Consider the following 20,887-nt stretch of genomic DNA (forward strand, 5'->3'; position numbering starts at 1 on the left):
TAATACAAGTACAATGCTCTCTATTTAAAAAGTGGTGCATGTACCTGCCAGGGAAACCGTGTGAGGTGACGTAATCTCCATTTTGAAATTCTGTAAAGAAGTCTGGACTGATGGCAGCATCTGCAGAGATTAATCCATCTACAAGGAAACACATTAGGTAAACTTTTAGTACTACTGTGGTCCATCTTCGTTATGGACGTAGATGTGAATCAAGCGGTGTTTAAATCTAACTCGAAGGGGCGTTCCTATGTTTGGTTTAATGCGGTCATGCCGCAATTCGGTTATAGTACTAATGGAAACCGGCTTTGTGACCTGCGCTGTAGAAAAGGTCGGGTCTCTCCAGAATGTCTGCTCCCTGTAAAAAGGGCTCTCCTTCATCGCCGTACAAGTAGGGTTCGACGTCGTCCATTTGCCGATTCTCTACCATCTCCAGCCACTGAGAGTTGTGCCAACGGAACTTCTCGCTTTGGATCTTCCTCCCCCACTCTTCATCGTACTCCTGCGCAGAGAAGGACAAAGACCTGTAATTCAACAAATCCTGCAGATGCGGATAATGACGAATGAAATTCGAAGGTAACGAATGCTACTGACGTCTAGCCAGCATAGACCCATGAATGCTACTTTTAGTATCTGGACCTGCGCTAGCATGCAGAGAGCCAAGCGGTTAACATGGCAAATGTTTGCGTAGGATCTCTGAACATGGCCAAATTCCACTGAGCCCAGCTGATTAATCACCGCAGCCCAAAGCAGAGGCCGCGGGATATGAGCGGCCATGTGAGGCTCCGAGCTTAAAAAGAGCTATTATCACAAAACAGGCCAGACTGACACTTTTCGTCAGGGTAGAAATAAATCAAACATGAAACAACCGTCTGACTTATGACAGGGAAGAGGGTTGACGGCTTAGAGTGTTAATCTTATTGCAACAGAGCTCACACGTTTCTGAAACTCTAAACTGATAACAGTTTATAGGAATCAGTGTTTTTCGACTCACTTTGTAAAACATTTACACATATCCTGAAAGATACGATCGGGAAAAAGTCTAATTATAAAATAGAATAAATTGGTGACGCAAACGAGATAGTGAAGTGATGGAGAAACGTTAAGATGTTAGTAACAACAACAACAACAACAACAAGCTCTGCGAGGAAAAAGAAGGCAGATAAGGTCTTAAACGCTTCAAACCAAACGTTTAATTTGCCAACAAAAACCTACAAAACTGAACAAGAGCAGGGGTGAATGTAGGTGTGTGTGGCATTTAGCAGACCTGTGTTCTGTCCTCGGTACCTATCTGAGACTAACCAGACACCTCGAGCCTGTTTGATGTGGCTCCTAGCTTTAATAGCGCTGCCTGATCACTTGTATAGAACACTTCCCTTGGCCTCCAAACGAAACCTGGGATAATGGAGACCTAATTACATTAATCTCAGGCCTGGCAACAATCATTCGGCAACTAACGTCCACAGCAAATCCGCAACGCTGCCATAACTAACAATGTTGAACTAACAGCGTTATTCCGGGGGATCTAGACGGGTCAAAGCTGGATAGGAAAGGAAATCAAGTAATGCTAAGGAAATAAAACACCTACGGCTATAATATCCAGCGTGTTGTCACACACTTTGCAGATTTCAGCGTTCTTGTCGTGCATCAGGTCGATGAGGTAGGCTGGAGCTTCTGAGAAGTAGAGAGTTAAGGTAAAGCATGAGACAAAGCGGGATATAGGGGCTAGAAGAAAACGGGGAAAAGGATACGGGTCTCCTTTATAATGACGTCTCGCGTGGCCTGGTGGAACACCATCTGGTAGAAGACGTACACGATTTGACAAACGAATTCATCGTCCTCTTGTCGGGCTGCAAAGGGAAAAAAGATCTGAGATGAGAAATCTTTAAAAAAGCAGTAAAGATTTTCCAAGACTTGACGTTAGCCTACCGTTGAGCAGCTCTATAAGAGCAGGGATGATGCCTGATTTGGCTAACATGGCGGCGCAGGAGTCGTCCATAGAGACCGTGCCGATCATTATCACCACCTCCAGCACGAGGTCATCTTCTGCAGAACCTAGAGGTCACGGATAAGGTTAGAGATGCTGTTGGTCTAAATAAATATGAAAACTGAGATATATCCTTGAGACACCTTCGATGCTGTGAGACGTTTGAGTGGCTCACCGGGTTTGAGGTGCTCTTTCAGGAAGGGTACCAGGTTGTATTCTTTAAGCACCAGCTCCCAGTCCAGATCAGGGATGGTGAAGTTCGCCAGCGTTCCCAAACACTCGATCATGAATTCCTCGTCCTCGTTCTGACCGATCTGAGCTGCAAAGTCTCCGACGTAATCCTGCGGGAAAACAGCCGTGCGTTGTTAACATGACAACCGAGAACGTCCATGAGGACAGGTGTGGACTGTGTCAGTGTTAAAGCTCACAATGAATAGGTTTTTGGAGGGTCCATCATGCTGGGAGATGTTCCTGATCATTTTCATCATCAGTGGATCCTTCAGCTTGAATGCTCTCTTCATCAGCATCTTCAGTCCATTACCTAAAGGGAGAAAACATTAGGTGCTGGACAGCCACCAGGAATAGATATACAGCTGAAGTCATAAGTTTGCACACCCCTTACAGAAAAAAAAAAGGAGGAATAAAAAAAAACAACAACACAATTTTGTTTTATTTAGTTCTGACCTGAATAAGCTATTTTATTTTATTTAGTTTATGCTAGTCCACAAGATGAACTGAATTCACGTGAATAGATAGTTCAGAAGTTTACACATGCTCAATTCTTTATACTGTGTTTTGATTCCCGGAAGATCAATGACTGTTCTGAGTTCCTTGTGTGTCCTGAGAGGTTTGTCTCAGAAAAATCCTCCAGGTCTTGGTTTTTCTAACAACCTCTGCAAATTTGACCTGTTTTTAAAGCAGCTATATGATTTGAGATCCGTCGTTTGGCACTGACGATGACTGAGGGACTCATTCGCAACCATCATACATGTTATTCTTCTTCTATAGGTTTAAAACTTGTGCTGATTCGGCATTGCGTATATACACATATGACTTTGACTGTATATTTAGAGACGAGTCTGTATAAGTACACGTGTCCTCACCTTCACAGATGAGCTGTGCGTTTCTCTTATTGGCCGCCAGATTGATGCAGAAGGAGATGAGCTCCGGGTCTACTCCTTCCTCACCACAATCGAACAACATCTTCATCACCTGTCAGGCATCCAATTGCACACACAGTCAGCACTTTGCTATAATAAGGATTCAATTAATCCAAACCATTTTTAGTAAAAAAAAAAATCACACGAGTTTAAACAAAGCATCCAAGACATACAATTAAGCTAGATGGACAAAACTGATGTGCTCTCCGTCGACTATCTCGGCTGGAGCCCAAACTGAGCAGACGTCCGGAGAGCAGCTCTAATTAGCCCAGGCCTAGACAGGCAGGAGCTTAGGATTTCCCCCCCAAACAGTTCTTGATTTTAGAAGTGTATCCCCCATGTCACTGCTCATTAGCTCAGAGGTACATGCCCAGGACTGAACAGGAGCCCAGGGTGTGCAACTTGAAGTGAGTTTGTATATGTGTGACGTTAACATTAAGCAGAACGGCAGGCAGGCCTGGCCAAGGCTAGTCAGCTCTGAGAGGAGGCCATGCTGCGCAATCACCCAGCTCTGGAGGATCACATAGCAGCAGCCCTGGAGCCGTAATCACACAGCGGCTAGACTTACTGGCACCTGCCCTGCTCGCGCTTCCTCACCGCCCTAAAGCGCCTTTGTACATCCTAAAGGCTAAAGCATGCATAATTTGACTACAAATCCCATGCTCCCAGATCCGGACCTCTAGATCTCCCCTCGACTCTGACTGAATGAGTTGAGCAGAGCTGAACTAAAACCCAGCGGTCCACCAAACCAGTCTGCTCGTGAGTTGTTCCGTTCCATAACATCTCCATTCTCGTGATGTCGCTTTTCTCTGATATGTAAAGACACGTTCGGGTGTGATAGGCTCTTACCTGCGGAATACAGTCCGTGTAGGCGAACATGGACTTGAAGCGGTCGTCTATGCTAATATGGTACAGTACGCGCATAGCTAAGTGGTTCTGTGCTTCGTCTCCTGAAACACACACACACACACACACACACCACACACACAAAAACATAAGTGCACGTTAGATCAAAACTACATCGTATAACAACTCCTATGTTAGATTTAATGTGATATGAATCAGGTACATTTTATTATTTTAACCAAGAAAGTATTTATGGAGGGAAAAAAAAATACTTTTTCAGTTTCAAAGTGTGACTGACATTAAAATTCAAGCCTACTGGTAGAGGTACTGGTAGAGGGAAATGTGAAACCAGAAGTGTTTCTACACACATGGAGCAATGTACGGGGGGGGAAAAAAAGGTAGAGATTTGCATATTTCTAGGGGGCTTTGTGTGGCCGGACACACACACACACACACACACACACAGGTCAGAAGTGAGGTCTCCAGATTAATAAGAGACAGTGAGTGTGAGTGAGAAACAGAAAGAGAGAGTAGAAAGGGGGAGAGAAAGGGAAAGTGAAAGAGGGGACCAGTCGGAGCCGGTCGCGGACCCTTCAGGCTAGGTTATCTCAGCCTATTGAAGCCAGATGTTCTTTCCAAGACCCAGAAAGAAAAGGACTCTTCCATTTAATTGGCAAAAAAAAGAAGGAAGCATAAATTTTACTGCCATTAATAACTTCAAGTCATGCTGCTCTACTCTGCCAGCAACGGCGATTGGCCTGAACATGTGCTTCTCATTAGCCGAGAGACACGCACATACACACGCACAGTAGAGCACCGCTCGGCAGGTAGGGAGAACAAAACAGTGGATCGTTTACGAGGGCTGTGCGGATCGGCCCCCTGTATATATAGAAAAAAATGAGTTCAGATCCCTACTGGAGCCCTGGAAAAGGAGAGAGCTGTGGGGGGAAAAAAAGCATTGTTAGAAACTAATTATGCTGTTCGGGGGCAGTTAGTGGGAGAGCACTAGAGCCGCACTTCAATTATAAACCACCCAGCCATCAAGAAAGTACAGAGAGCAGGCCTGCAGGCGTCAGCCGTCGTCCCTCTACTTGGCCTTTAGACGAGGATTTCAGCGTGGTCAGCCTTCCCACAAATAAACAGTAAATAGCTGCAGTAAACAGACTTCAAAGAGGGACAGATTTACGAGGTGGCATTACAAAGAGCGATCCTGTGAAGCTGATGGACGAGGCACAAAGGAACGGAAAAAAGATGGGTTAAGCGGCGGCTTTTCTAAAATCCTACAGGGATAAAGATCACAGGATAGCGAGAGATAATGTATAGATGGTGTGACTGGATAATAATGGCCGCTTTCTCGGCTTTATTTTCATTTCATAGCAAAACGGAGGCGGAGCCCTACATGAACTACTTCCAGAAAATGCACAATGTACAATAACCTGGTGTAAATCCCACTTTCCTGTAACCATATCCTTTTCTTTGCTGTTCTTTTGCACCGGAGGGTGATTTTATTCCCAGCACTACGCTGTAAATAACTTCAAATTAAACACGGTTTGCAGTGTTAGCTTAACCGTTTTGTTTCATGTGTTTATTATACACAAGATCAGCCCCTATAAAAATGTTGAAACGCCACTGTAGCCCCGTGTAAACTCGTTTGTTTATATCTGTGGGAACTGAACGAAATGAGTTCGTTAGACTAGAAATGCAAGAGCCGGGATGAATATCCTCAAGTCCCTGCGGGAGTGGGCGGGCACGGCATTTATTATTCGTTTTAAATCGGTGGCGTTTCCACCCAACGTTTTGTTAAAAACTCGGTGATTGCTGATCTCATTCTCCTTTTCCCTGTCCTGCAATTCAGAGTCAGCTGCATGCTTGTAAAAGGTGCTGAATGGATAAACACAGCAGAGTACAAAATCTGTGTGGATCCTCAAGAAAGTGGATGACCGTTACCTCCTCCTCACGGCTCAGAGATAACACGCGGGCCGCAGCGATGAGAGGAGGCTGAACCTTGCTTTTATCTTATCGGCCAGGGTTGTGACCTTCGGTGTGGGATGCGGGGATTTGTGGACTTCTCACTTCGAGCAGGCCGGCTCGGAGGAGATAAGAGATGAGACGAGTTCATCTCGGATAACTATATTCACCAGCTCGAGTGCCAGATGTATGTTTAGGTCAACACTCGTAACATTCCTCGACTTTCGTATTCACGCCCGCATTCTTTTCTGAAATTTAAACACGAGGGCTTCGGCTGGATGAATTGAATAGACCTTTAGCAACAGGAAGTTCTTGTGAGCGTGAGTGATCGCGTGTGCTTACGGATCTCCACAGGTAGCCAAAGCTGGACATCCCCCGTCCTGGAAGAACAACATTTGCTTTAGTAGCGAGCTTGTTATTTTAACAAGTACATTATATTAATTATGTGGGACACATGACGCCCCACAGGACCCTTAAAAAGACACATCAGTGGTGCCAAAGCAACCACGCCTGGCTGTATGGATCAGGCACCAATCACATGCTAGATTTCTCCTCAGGAAGTGGTTAGATTACGAGCCGGACACAAACAGAGTCTGTTCGGTCAGCCTGAGGACTGAACTCACCGAGGTGTTTGATGCATGCTAATGTAGTACTTTTTTTTTTTTTTTTGCTAGCTATTGCATTATTCAATTCTCTACTAAAAGTGTGGAGGGGTTAGGCAGGGTTGAAAAAACAATACGAGGTCATTAGAGATTTACAATGTCTTGTACTCGCAGCTGTTTCTGAAACAGTCCTTTAAGAGGCCCTTCTCTGACCTGGCTCATAAAAGTTCTACAGTACTAGAAGGACTAATCAAGCACAGTGTGATGGAAAAACAGCTATATGTCATCTAGAGGTTTCACCTTTGGGATTGGCATTAATGGAACATCTCACTCATGGCCATGTTACTCTGTTGTCCTGTCTTGCACAATGTTTAGTGTATTGTTTATTGCTGCAAAGGTTTACTGAACCAAATGCTAAATCTTACATTTGAAATATTTGAACAAACCCAGTGTATTAGGACCTGACATTCAATATACAGCTAAATGTATGTGAAGAGCTGCCCATCACACCCGTATGTGGCTCTTCCCTAAACTGCTGAATGTACAGAATTGTCTAGAATGTCTATATATTTATTCCAGTTTCCCTTCACTGGAACTAAGAGTCTCAGACAGTGTTCCAGCTTGACAATGCCAACGTGCCGGAGCACAGAGCTCCATGAAGGCATGGTGTGTTAAAGTTGGAGTGGAAGAACTCGAGTGTCCTGCAAAGTAGTGTTAATTTCGTCAGACGAGACGAGACGAAATATGTTCGTCAACAACCTTTTTTTTCATGACTAAGACGAGACGATGACGAGACTGCACCGCTGTCCAAAAACGCTGACTAAGACTAAATTAACGTCAGCGTTATTGTTGACGAAAAAAGACGAGACGAAAATGTTTTGTATAAAATAAAAACTAAGATAAAATCTCTCTTCATTTTCGTCTACAATTGTCTCTGCTTTTTCATCAGCTGTTACGCCTTTAAAATATTCACAACGAGTTTGCGGCTTCGCGCTGTTTAGTGTGTGCGTAGAAACAATTCGTCCGAGCGCAAGTCCACCCCTGGTCTAGTCAGGCTTTTTGTGTTAAATTATATTTCCTGTCGCTGCACAGGCTCTTTTATTGTACATGACAGCTTATGTCCCGATGACCGGTCTTTGCATTACGATTAAAAGCAGTATCAATAAAGTAAAAAATGTGATGTTCGGTCAAGTTCGAGTGAAACATATGTGAAACACTTTTTTACTGAAATGTTTATCAGTAATAATCTCAGTAATAATGTGTTATTTTAAAAAAGACTACAATTTTTTGACTAAAACTAGACTAAAATTAAAAGACTTTTAGTCGACTAAAACTTGACTAACAAAAAAAGATATGTGAATGACTAAATATGACTAAAACTAACAAGGACATTTGGCACAAGACTAAGACTAAATTAAAAATAGGTGACGAAATTAACACTACTGCACAGAGCCCCTGACTCAGTGACATCAGCGTCTGATCTCACCGATAGCTCGCACAATCACTAATCCCCACAGACACTCGAACATCTAGTGGAAAGCCTTCACAGAAACTGGAGAACATTAAAACAGGGGGAATTAATCTGGAATGAGATGATAATCTGAATGACGAACAGAAGTCATGCTGTGAATGATTTAAGAAGTTTAGTCGGTCAGGCACTGATGCAAAAACACCAGGCATAGACACATGTACAAGTTACTGGCAAAAATGAATGGAAGAAGTGAATATTAAATACAGCAAGAGATGATGTGTGGAGCTGCTGTAGACATACAGAATATCAAAATAACCTTTTTTTTTTTTAATTTCCTGTTGTGTTGTGTCCGTGCACATTTCTGATGATGTAAGACGAAGGCAAATGCATCTGGGTTTGATCAGAAGAGTCTAAAACCAGACCAACACTGCAGGAGGGCACCAGGAAAAATCCCACTCAGATTAAGACCTCATACCTCGGGCAAACACGCCCGGTGTGAAAAGGGACCTTATACACGTTAACAGTCATCCATCAGCATGATTTAAGTCTGTGTGAAAACACAGTATGGTGTCTACAGGTATGTGGCGTACCTAGCAGGGCAGTGAGTTTGGGCAGTAGGCCCACCTGCACCATCTTGCTGCGGAGGCCTGTGTCGAAGGAGAGGTTGAGGAGGAGACGCAGAGTGACATTCAGCAGATCCTCGTGATCACAGGGGACCAGCTTAGCCAACTTCTCCACGGTGTCTGTTTCAGCCTAGAAATACACACCAAGGCAGCATATCATACAGAGTGAGAGAGAGAGAGAGTGAGAGAGAGAGAGAGAGAGAGAGAGAGTGAACAAACAAAGAGAAACATTCATTCATTCATTCATTCATTTTCTACCGCTTATCCGAACTACCTCGGGTCACGGGGAGCCTGTGCCTATCTCAGGCGTCATCGGGCATCAAGGCAGGATACACCCTGGACGGAGTGCCAACCCATCGCAGGGCACACACACACACACTCTCATTCACTCACGCAATCACACACTACGGACAATTTTCCAGAGATGCCAATCAACCTACCATGCATTTCTTTGGACCGGGGGAGGAAACCGGAGTACCCGGAGGAAACCCCCGAGGCACGGGGAGAACATGCAAACTCCACACACACAAGGCGGAGGTGGGAATCGAACCCCTCGGTGTGAGGCGAACGTGCTCAACTTCAGCTAAACTATAAATAGTTAAATAAGACCTACTCTACTGCAGTCATCTGCTCTGCTCTACACTTCTCGGCGTGTGTGTTAAGGTCTGGTGATGAAGCTTTGGCCCGGCTTGTTAACGCATCTGTGGGCTACAGCGGCTGTAGCCACAGCCACATAGGCTTGAGGAAATCTGAGACCTATTACAGCCTCTCTACCCTACTTCCAAACCAGCTTTCAATCCTAATGACTGTTACTGCAATGATATACGGCTGCCACACTTCACGGTGAAACCATTAAAAAACAAACAAATAAATAAATAAATGGGTTGAGTTGCTCATGTCTACGTGCAAAGTCCATCACTATGACGCTCTGAGCAGATTTAGACTACGGAAGAAGACTCCGTTCTCACATCAACACGGTGTGGGTTTTTTGGTCAATTATAGGATGTGATAAGAAAAGGAGTGAAACGTAGAGAGCTGCTTTTAGTCCGATGTCAGTTTACTAAATCCAAATGAGATCAATTTAAGAACCGCGTGTGTGTGTGTGTGTGTCTCACCATATCGTTCTTGTTCTCCAGAAAGATGCTGAGCTTCTTGAGAAAGGACACGACGAGAACCAGGAGCTCCTCGCTTTCCCGGTCCAGTGTTTTCACCAGCAGGTGCACTATATTTTTGTTCCTCATCTTCAGCTCTATGCGTGTGTCCTCAGACAGGTTCAGCAGCAGATACAGAGACACTATCGGGTGAAAAGATGAACAACATAACCTTGCCTGCCTCCGTCTCCAATCCCATGTAAATACATAGGGGTCTGATATGGGTGTTACCTCTGAGAAGCTGTTCCTGCTTGTTCAGCAGACTATGGTACTTCTTCAGCGCTTTCTCATACTCTTTCTTCACATTCTGGTTCTCTGGGTCTTCCTCCCGTTTAAGCAGTCAAGGACTTTGATCTCAAATCAGAAGTGATATTAGTACACCTTTGTAGGGTTTCTCAGGGTTATGAAACCCTGATCGGAAGCTTTCGCAGTGTTCACGCCACACGGCAGTGTAAGAATGTAACAAGTCAAAGACACCCGATCAGAAACTGATCAGTGCTTCAGCTTCATATCATGTAATGCGTACAGTCATAGAAAGCTTGCGTGTTGTGTGAACAGTAGTTGTCGCGTATGAGGGACAAATAAAAAACATTATGGTGGCATTACATCAAATGGTGGTGAAAAACACATCCGCTGGTGACGGTTTTATGTTTACAGTCATGTTCAGAAAAATCTGTTCAGGACGAACCGGATAGGAGACAAAAGCTAAAAAATAAAAAATAAAAAAATAAAATCAACGAATGGCTGGACAATGAAAAGGAATTAAAAATAAATAAATAAAAATAAATAAATAAATTCATATAATTTGCTCCTCTGTGGTTTCTTTCTTTTTTGTCTTTAGGTGAATTAAAAACAGCCGAGAAGGATTTACATCCATTTTATTTCTCTATTCATTTAATGACACGTTAAGACTATGAAGGTTTAATACTAGGTTTAATTGTTATCCCTGGGTAAAGTATTTAGGAGAGGAGTGTGAAACCATTAACAACAGAACCCAGGATTTCATAATCATCCAGGAGAACTATTAAAAAAAAAAACAAAAAAAACCCAGAAGAGAAGTTGGCTAATCTGAATTTTCTTCACATTTTCTTGGGGGTATTTTTTTTTTTTATTAAACTTTCTATTCGAATCCTTCCACTCTACTTATTCAGAGCACGGTGTTGTGTTTAAAATGAAACACTAAAGCCCTTGACCGTTGACCAGACTTAACCACATGACCCCTGTGTGAATGCAGACTTGCTTTTACCACGCAGAAAGGATATCAGCTCTCTTCTTCTTCTGCAGCTCCTCCTGCCACAGGTCGTACCTCTTCAACTCGTGCTCCATGATGTTCATGCAAAGCGTACCGATCTTGTAGTGAGTGATCAGTGCGTGGAACTGGATGAAACTGGGGAAGGAAGGAAGGAAGGAAGGAAGGAAGTGATGAGCGTTCGTATGTTTTGACTCTGAGACCCCAAACTATATATGTTCAGCCATGCCAAGATAAAGTCTCAGCTAGCACCCAACGTGATCTCCAATCCAAGATGGATGTGAACCAAATCCATTTTGCAGCCCAGCTGAGAAACAATGAACTCCACTTGAGCCAAGAACAACCACGGGATTTCACAGTCATCTATTCAATCCGTTACTCTAATTGGTCTTGACAGTAGGCATTATTATTATGATTAAGCAATTTCGCACTATTATTAAAGAAAAAAAAGAAAAAGAAAGAAAACAAGCCTCGTAAAAATGGCTCCAACGTTCAGTCTAGAAAGTTTTAGAGGAGATTTTAATATCCAGCTTAATACCTGGAGAAGCAAAAGAAGACGTAGATGATGGTGGTTGCCAAGTCTACGCTCTGCTTCCAGTCCTCCCTCAGTACACGGGCCAGAGCTCCCAGAGCCGCCTCTGTGGTGTAACACACACACACACAAAAAACACACAAAAAAAAAACACCACACACACACAAACACACGCACACAAACACACGCACACAAACACACGCACCCAAAAACCACACACACACACACACACACACACACACACACACACACACAAAAAACAAAAACACCACACACACACAAACACACGCACACAAACACACACACACAAACACACGCACCCAAAAACCACACACACACACACACACACACAAAAAAACCCACCACACACACAAACACAAAAACACACGCACACAAACACCCAAAAACCACACCCAAAACAAACACACACACACAAAAACAAACACAAAAACACACACACACAAAAACACACACACACAAAAACACACACACACACAAAAACACACACACACACACACAAAAACACACACACACACACACACAAAAACACACACACACACACACACACAAAAACACAAATCTCAGCACTTGTTGCTTTAATTAAACCACAGTACACACTTTCATGCACAGGATCATTTGTAGGACTTAAAAATATAATCTGTAATTAAAACTTTAGTCTTCTAGACATTTCTCTCACCTGATAGTCATTGTATTCAAAGTGAATACTACAGTAAATTGCGTGGCATTCTGGGAAATCTCTATAAATGTTCTTCTGCCAACAACATGACAACGCTGATATCTCTACCTTAAGAAACATAAAATCATTTTACCCAAATCATTTGTGCTACTCTCTCCCCTTGCCTTGGGTATCTGTCTGTAAAGATCATGTCATATAAAAGCAGTGGTACATGCAGCCAGTCTGCCTAAAAGTGGACCAAACCTCGCTGTTCTAACAACCAGAGCAAGCTTTTGAGGGGCTGCAGGTCTCAAAGAAACAGAATTAAGAGAAATCCGATCTTTTTGTGATCAGATACGGATGGTGGAAACGTCAGCAGTGCTCCGTCGCATCGTCATCAAAACCGAGGAAGACAAGAGAACAGCTTTTACACAATCGGTACAGAAGATTTCAAACGGGTTTCATTCTCTGTGGTGTTTTTTATACCCAGAACCACCCCAGAGACACACAGACACACACACAAACATTGGAGACACATTATCATCACATTATCACATGTCATTGGACTGGTAGAGAAAACTCTAAGGAAACCCCTGAATCACAGGGAGAACTTGCAAACTGATGAATCCCATGTTTAAATACAGCGAGTGACTTCAACTTCAGACAGAAACCGCTGTTTAACACTAAACGTGAAATTCTTCACACTTTCAAAAGAATTTTTAGTAACAGGTTATAAACCTAGAGGGATCGGCATGTTCAGGCTTCATTCGGTAGACAAATATTTTCACTTTTGGTATTTATCAAATTTCAAAACGCTCTTCACTTGGAGAGATATATGCAGATGAATATTTGACCGTCGTAAGGCTTTTTCCATGCTATCGTTGAAAGGTAGAATTATTTACGGACGTCGGTATAGGAGAAGTTTGTAACAGAACCACAATTGAGTTGAAGTGAAGAACCAGGGTTAGGACGTTGGAACATGAGGCCCGCTTGACTGCGAGCGGAAAAACACAAGGGAAACGATGGACGAGGGGTTAAAGCGACAGAGAGCGAGACCGAGCGCATGTTACAGAGAAGAGAAGAAGGGTCAGAGGACTCAGGAGCTCAGGGACGAGAGAGGAGGAGAGGTCACGTCTCATGCGGCTTGAGAAATGAGACTTCCTCTGTGAGCGGACATGCGCGTCGTGCTGCGGCATGTGGCCCCTGGACCCTCTCGTTTCCGTCTGACCCCGTTGTGACTCTGCTTGAGCCTCGTCGCCGTTTCCAAACTCGGTAAAGGTAATGATTTCTGACAGGTTTATGAAGGAGTTAATGCGTTGTGACAGAAGAGATGGACACTGGACGTGTGGCACTGAGCCGTCGGTGTGGAGAGAGAGCGAGTGAGTGAGTGAGTGAGAGAGAGAGAGAGAGAGAGAGAGAGAGAGAGAGCGTGCAGCTGGAAATATTCGGTGAAAACGGAGAGTCTGTGTATGCGCACATAAAAGTGCGACGTCACATAAATGCCACAAAGCTTCCTGATATGTGAATTATGGTTGCAATACAGTGCACCATGTAAAGAGCTTGAAAACCGTTACAGCTTTTAAACCAGGGATAATTTCATCAGGAAGCAAGTGCTGGGGCTCCTTGAACAAATATTTATTTTAGTAAGTGCCTTTGATTGGTTGGTTAGTTGGATCAGATTTCCACTCCGTCTTCATGCTCGTTCACTAGCGACGCTCCTCGTTTCCATTTCAGTCTCAGCTTGTTTAAAGGACAACTGACTAGTCTACTGGAGTTCTATATATATATATATATATATATATATATATATATATATATATATATATATATATATATATATAAAATCTCAGTACGGCTTTATTATTTACGCTACGCAAATACTTGGTTCATTTTCTAAGTGCATACAATAATACTTTTATTTCTAGGTGCCACAGAGCATTTGATTCCTGATCTTTCCACACAAACAGAAAGTTTTGACGGCTTTGTTTAAATGCCGATTCAGATTTAATTCTAAGTGAAGGTGCTAACTGCTATAGGAATGATTGTGCTTTCGAATACAAAAATATCACACCTCCAGCCATTCACTAAAACCACGCTAGTGGAAACGAACAACGTGTATTTAATGGTTAATTCGGGTTATGTAACTCTGATAGCTGAAGATACTTTTATACATATGCTAATAAAAGGATCGACGCTGCTACATGGCTGTAAATATCCAGAGGGCTAGATTATAATTTATACTGGATAATTTAGTTTACTTTAAAAGACTGTGGGGTTTTTTTTCCCCTCAATCTCAGACCCTGATATGGATATGAGATGAAAACCTGCTTTCAGGAACACATCCGTGTGAGTATATAAAAGCGCCGAAGCTCCAGATGCTATGTGCAGTTATATGCAGACTTCAACTCGAGTTACGTTCTCAAGCTCCCACTTTCTCTCCGTTCTCACTGAGTTTGTATGGTGAGTACTGATGTCGCTGCATACCGTTTTGAAGCAGCTCCTCCAGGTTGTCAGGATTACGAGCCAGCTGTAGAATAAGCGTAGCTCCTCTGATTTTCTCTGGAACGTCCTCGTACAGCAGCTCCACGTAGTCTTCGATGCTGTTGATATTGGCCTCCTCGTCCAGCTGCAATATCACAACAGAACGTGCGTCATGCCACTAAACTCACCATCATACCACAGCTAATCAGCTTGTGTTTACACCAGCAAGTGACAAGGCAACAGTTTGTCAGTTATGAGCAATTTGGCCAAAAAATTAAAAAATACATTAATTCAACATTCAGTCCTTATTGAGTCAGTGGGGGAAAAAAATCATGGTATTCTTGACAAGCCAGTAAAGGCAACTCATAAGCTGTGTCCCAAATGATGCACCATTTACTACGCACTATGTACTCTGGCGTCTTGTCTGTACATGGTAGCTGGGTTGCGTGTTAACGTTTCTTTTCATGGCAAATGACGTCAAACGCATTTAACATGAAGCCTGTAGTTACTTTAGAAAAATAAAAAAACAACACGGGCTAATTTGAAAAACGTCTGGCATCTTAATAATGTTTTCTCATCCAGCGTCAGCGCGTGATAGCCCTGCCCCTCTTCCACTACGTAAGCAAAGCTGCAAGTGTTGAGTGTGTAAAGCGTCTAACATTCCACACTTGGATCATACAGGTACATGAAGTGCACTTCTATTTCTTTTTGGAATTTTCAGGATGAACACAAGTGTTGCTTGTTCACTGAATACTCAGTAAACATCACATTGATGAACACTGATGCTGCCACCACCATGCTTCACAGCTTGGATGGTGCTCTTCGGTCTCCAATAGATTGTTATAAAGAAGTAAAAAAAAAAAAAGATTCATCTCTGAAGGGAAATGTGGACCCGATACGACCGACAAACCAAGAGAACTGTAACAAACGACAGTAACAAACTGACCGGAGTGGTTGGAATGAACTGATTTACCTCCATGCCTTCAAAAGGAGCTGGATCCCGTGGCTTTATCTGCTTCTTCTCTTTTATTTCTGTACATTAGAAACCACAAACAACAACAAAGAATGCTTGAAAGAGTTATATGTACAACAGGACTTACTTAATCCTAACCAGATGAACATAACTACCCTCACTAGTCCACCAGAGGAACTGGGATATCACTGCACACGCTGCTTCATACCTATAGTCGACTTGCGGTTCTGCAGGTAGAAGAGCAGTCGCTCCACTTCTGGGAGCTTGGAGGGTGAAATGAGTTTGCATTCCTCCACCACTTTCCGTGCCAGCGAGCCGATATCGGTGGTGGCAGTAAGGCTTTTCAGACGAACTCTGGAAGAAGGAATGTTTGTGTCCATGTTATATGGAGGTGTTAAAAATAAATAAATAAATAAATTAAAAAAAATAAATTAAAAAAAATAAATATATATATATATATAAATATTTATATAAATGGAATCCCTGAGAAATCAACCAGATCCAGACAGAGTTTGCTGAATTTGTTCAACATTTTTTAGTACTTATTTGTTAGTATGAGATCAAAATGAATCAATAAATCAATTGGGGGCATGGAATACTCCACAAATGCTGTCCAAAATCTCATACTTATGCACTATTTTAATCCAAAACTTGAAAACTTACATTTTCTGACAAGCTTTGCGTTCCCCAAGCATCGGGCCTCCCATTTCTCCCATAAAAGTCGCTTCCACTTCATACTGGACAATAAGGGCTTTCTCTGTGGGATGGACATCCAGACTTCCTCCCTTGACTTTCCTATGGAGTATAAACATGATGTATTTATACACTGTACCCACACTCATTAGCAAGTTCATCAGGCACACTTCCATAACAGGAAGTTTGTATATAACTACTGACTGCTGGTCAGTAATCTGTTGGTGGGCACACTGAAAAAGTCAGTGGAAAGAGACCTGTGTAGGTCTAGATATCGTTTAAGTTACAGTACAGACGTATCTGTGTAATCTGTGCTGTGGGTAATCCAACATATATGCCCAAAAAAATTTTATAACCTCATAGATTATAAGGTTATATGAATAATTTTATTAATATAGATCCTATAATATGGTACTAAACAACCAACACACTCAGAAGAACATGAGTCCCATTTTAAAATGTGTTTTTTTGCAAGATTTCTTCTTCATGTCATGTCATCTGTTTTTGGACAACTGACTGCTCAGGTGTGTTATTCCGTCATTATTTTACTTACAAGTAAGCAGACAAAAGGTCTATGTTTATTTGCATTTGATTTCATTTGCTGAAGGTAAAACTGAAGGCACAAAGAACAAGCAGGAAGTGAAGGCAGCTGAATTAGAGGCCTGGCATAACATCACCAGGGTAGAAACTCAGTGTCTGATGATTTCTGTGTTTCAGCCCTCAAGCAGTCGTTCACAACAAATGATTTACAATCGAGTGTTAAAAATGATTGAATTTGCTAGTTTATCCAAATAGTTCAGCTCCGTGAAAAGATGGGAACAAATGTATAAAGTGTTGTAATTTCTACACCGATCACTTAATTTAAGTGTCAAATCCTTCAGATTAAAGCTGAAAGTTTCTTTCTTTCATTAAAAGGTACTTTCTTCATTATTTACTTTCGACTCCTACATGCTGTGACACAGAGATAAAATAAATCATCTCTTTATCAGTGTACAAATATACATACATATACACATACATATACACGTGTATACATACATATACACGTGTATACATACATATAATCATACATATACACATGTATACATACATATACACATACACATACATATACACAAGTTGTATACATACATATACACGTGTATACATACATATACACATACATATACACATGTATACATACATATACACATGTATACATACATATACACATACATATACACATACATATACACATGTATACATACATATACACATGTATACATGTATCCGTACATATACACATACATATACACATGTATACACACATACACACATGTATACATGTATACACACATGTATACACACATACACACATGTATACACACATACACACATGTATACATACATACACACATGTATACATACATACACACATGTATACATACATACACACACGTATACATGTATACACACATACACACGTATACACACATACACACATGTATACACACATGTATACATACATATACACATGTATACACACATGTATACACACATATACACATGTATACACACATATACACATGTATACATACATATACACATACATATACACATACATATACACATGTATACATACATATACACATGTATACATACATATACACATGTATACATACATATACACATACATATACACATGTATACATACATATACACATACATATACACATACATATACACATGTATACATACATATACACACGTATACATGTATACACACATGTATACACACATATACACATGTATACATACATATACACATGTATACATACATATACACATGTATACATACATATACACATACATATACACATACATATAGACATGTATACATACATATACACATACACATACATATACACATACATACACATGTATACATACATATACACATACATATACACATGTATACATACATATACACGTGTATACATACATATACACGTGTATACATACATATACACATACATATACACATGTATACATACATATACACATGTATACATACATATACACAAATTGTAAACATACATATACACATGTATCCATACATATATACATATACACATGTATACATGTATCCGTACATATACACATACATATACACATGTATACACACATACACACATGTATACATGTATACACACATACACACATACACACATGTATACACACATACACACATGTATACATACATACACACATGTATACATACATACACACATGTATACATACATACACACATGTATACATGTATACACACATACACACGTATACATGTATACACACATGTATACACACATATACACATGTATACACACATATACACATGTATACATACATATACACATACATGTATACATACATATACACATACATGTATACATACATATACACATACATGTATACATACATATACACATGTATACATACATATACACATGTATACATACATATACACATGTATCCATACATACACACATGTATACATACATACACACATGTATACATACATACACACATGTATACATACATACACACATGTATACATACATACACACATGTATACATACATACACACATGTATACATACATACACACATGTATACATACATACACATGTATACATACATATACACACGTATACATACATATACACACGTATACATACATATACACACACATGTATACACACATGTATAAATGTATACAAACATATACACATGTATACATATATACATACATATGCATGCATACATAGATATGTATAGTGTATATATACACACACATATATGTATATGTATATATACACATACATACATACATACATACATACATACATACATACATACATATATATATACATATAGAATGTCCGTATTTTAATCAACACTTTGTTGTGTTAACTGTTTATATAGATGCAGAATTTAATTTGGGTTTTTTTCAATGACAACATATCACCATATGCTAGCTGATGTTTTTGTTTACAGTCACATTAACATCATCACACCTACATACATGCAGCATATAAACTTGTTTCTAAAGCCGAATCAAAACAACATCCTTTAGCTTGCGATGCTAAGTGAGCTAACCGAAATAAATACAAACAAAACAGCGCGCGCGCACACTCACCTTTTTAAATACCTTACATCATCGGCCTGCATTGTGTCTGTTCTTTAAAATATGAACACGCTAAGAACCGTTTTATTTGCGTTATGACGGATCTGCTCCCATAACCGATGATTACGTATGTGTTGCTAGGGCGTGTCATCAAACTCCCATCATGCACCACGAGCTGCTTGGTCATACGGTTTCATGGACATTTAATTCTCAGAATTCTGACTTTATAGCTCAGAATTCTGTTTTTTTCCCCTTGCAATTCTTGTATTTTTCCTCAGAAATGCGCCATATATTTAATCATTCTGACGTCATTTCTCCCAGTTACTCATTCCAGCTGTAATGGTCATTATACATTATAGAGTATTATTTTTGTTGTGGTTTCACAAATAGAGAGATCCTGATTTTATTGGAGTCACACAACATAAAGCTAAAAGTACGGTGGCCGAGAAGTGCAAAACAAATTAACAAATCTGAAAACAAATTAACAAATCCGAAAACAAATTAACAATTTCGAAAAAAAATTAACAAATCTGAAAACAAATGAACAAATCCGAAAATAAATTAACAAATCTGAAAACAAATGAACAAATCTGAAAATAAATGAAAAAATCCGAAAACAAATTAACAAATCTGAAAACAAATTAACAAATAAGAAAACAAATTAACAAATCCGAAAATAAATGAACAAATCTGAAAACAGATGAACAAATCTGAAAACAAATGAACAAATCCCGAAAATAAATGAACAAATCTGAAAACAAATGAACAAATCTGAAAACAAATTAACAAATCCGAAAATAAATTAACAAATCTGAAAACAAATGAACAAATCTGAAAACAATTTAACAAATCCGAAAACAAATTAACAAATCCGAAAATAAATTAACAAATCTGAAAACAAATGAACAAATCTGAAAATAAATGAACAAATCTGAAAACAAATGAACAAATCTGAAAACAAATGAACAAATCTGAAAACAATTTAACAAATCCGAAAACAAATTAACAAATCTGAAAACAAATGAACAAATCTGAAAACAATTTAACAAATCCGAAAACAAATTAACAAATCCGAAAACTTAAATGGCTGCCCACTGCTCCGGGTGTGTGTTCACGGTGTGTGTGTTCACTGCTGTGTGTGTGCACTTTGGATGGGTTAAATGTAGAGAACGAATTCTGAGTATGGGTCATCGTACTTAGCCGTATGTCACGTCACTTTTCACTTTAATCATGTTGACGTTCTGATATCTGAAGCTGTTGGCGTATAACATACTGTATGCCACTTCCACATCATTAGTTGCATCTACATCACA

The 20,887-nt window shown here is 40.4% G+C and overlaps 1 protein-coding gene across 1 annotated transcript in view; it reads right to left on the minus strand.

Moving 5' to 3' along the window:
• kifap3a (kinesin-associated protein 3a) overlaps window positions 1-19,746 on the minus strand; it is a 26,092-nt gene extending 6,346 nt beyond the window's left edge. The window contains exons 1-19 of the mRNA XM_060866841.1: window positions 19,587-19,746; window positions 16,380-16,511; window positions 15,925-16,070; window positions 15,717-15,775; window positions 14,747-14,888; window positions 11,593-11,692; window positions 11,068-11,192; window positions 10,037-10,135; window positions 9,770-9,948; window positions 8,622-8,784; window positions 3,994-4,094; window positions 3,088-3,196; window positions 2,413-2,525; window positions 2,160-2,325; window positions 1,927-2,052; window positions 1,749-1,847; window positions 1,586-1,671; window positions 313-499; window positions 45-138 (exon numbers count right to left, since the gene is read on the minus strand). Coding sequence (XP_060722824.1) covers window positions 45-138; window positions 313-499; window positions 1,586-1,671; window positions 1,749-1,847; window positions 1,927-2,052; window positions 2,160-2,325; window positions 2,413-2,525; window positions 3,088-3,196; window positions 3,994-4,094; window positions 8,622-8,784; window positions 9,770-9,948; window positions 10,037-10,135; window positions 11,068-11,192; window positions 11,593-11,692; window positions 14,747-14,888; window positions 15,717-15,775; window positions 15,925-16,070; window positions 16,380-16,511; window positions 19,587-19,618 — 2,258 coding nt within the window. The 5' untranslated portion in view covers window positions 19,619-19,746. The remainder of the gene's footprint in view (window positions 1-44; window positions 139-312; window positions 500-1,585; window positions 1,672-1,748; window positions 1,848-1,926; window positions 2,053-2,159; window positions 2,326-2,412; window positions 2,526-3,087; window positions 3,197-3,993; window positions 4,095-8,621; window positions 8,785-9,769; window positions 9,949-10,036; window positions 10,136-11,067; window positions 11,193-11,592; window positions 11,693-14,746; window positions 14,889-15,716; window positions 15,776-15,924; window positions 16,071-16,379; window positions 16,512-19,586) is intronic.
• Between the last annotated feature and the right edge of the window lie 1,141 nt (window positions 19,747-20,887).

Source organism: Tachysurus vachellii, chromosome 3, assembly GCF_030014155.1.
Source record: "Tachysurus vachellii isolate PV-2020 chromosome 3, HZAU_Pvac_v1, whole genome shotgun sequence".
In the NCBI taxonomy this organism is placed as follows: domain Eukaryota; kingdom Metazoa; phylum Chordata; class Actinopteri; order Siluriformes; family Bagridae; genus Tachysurus; species Tachysurus vachellii.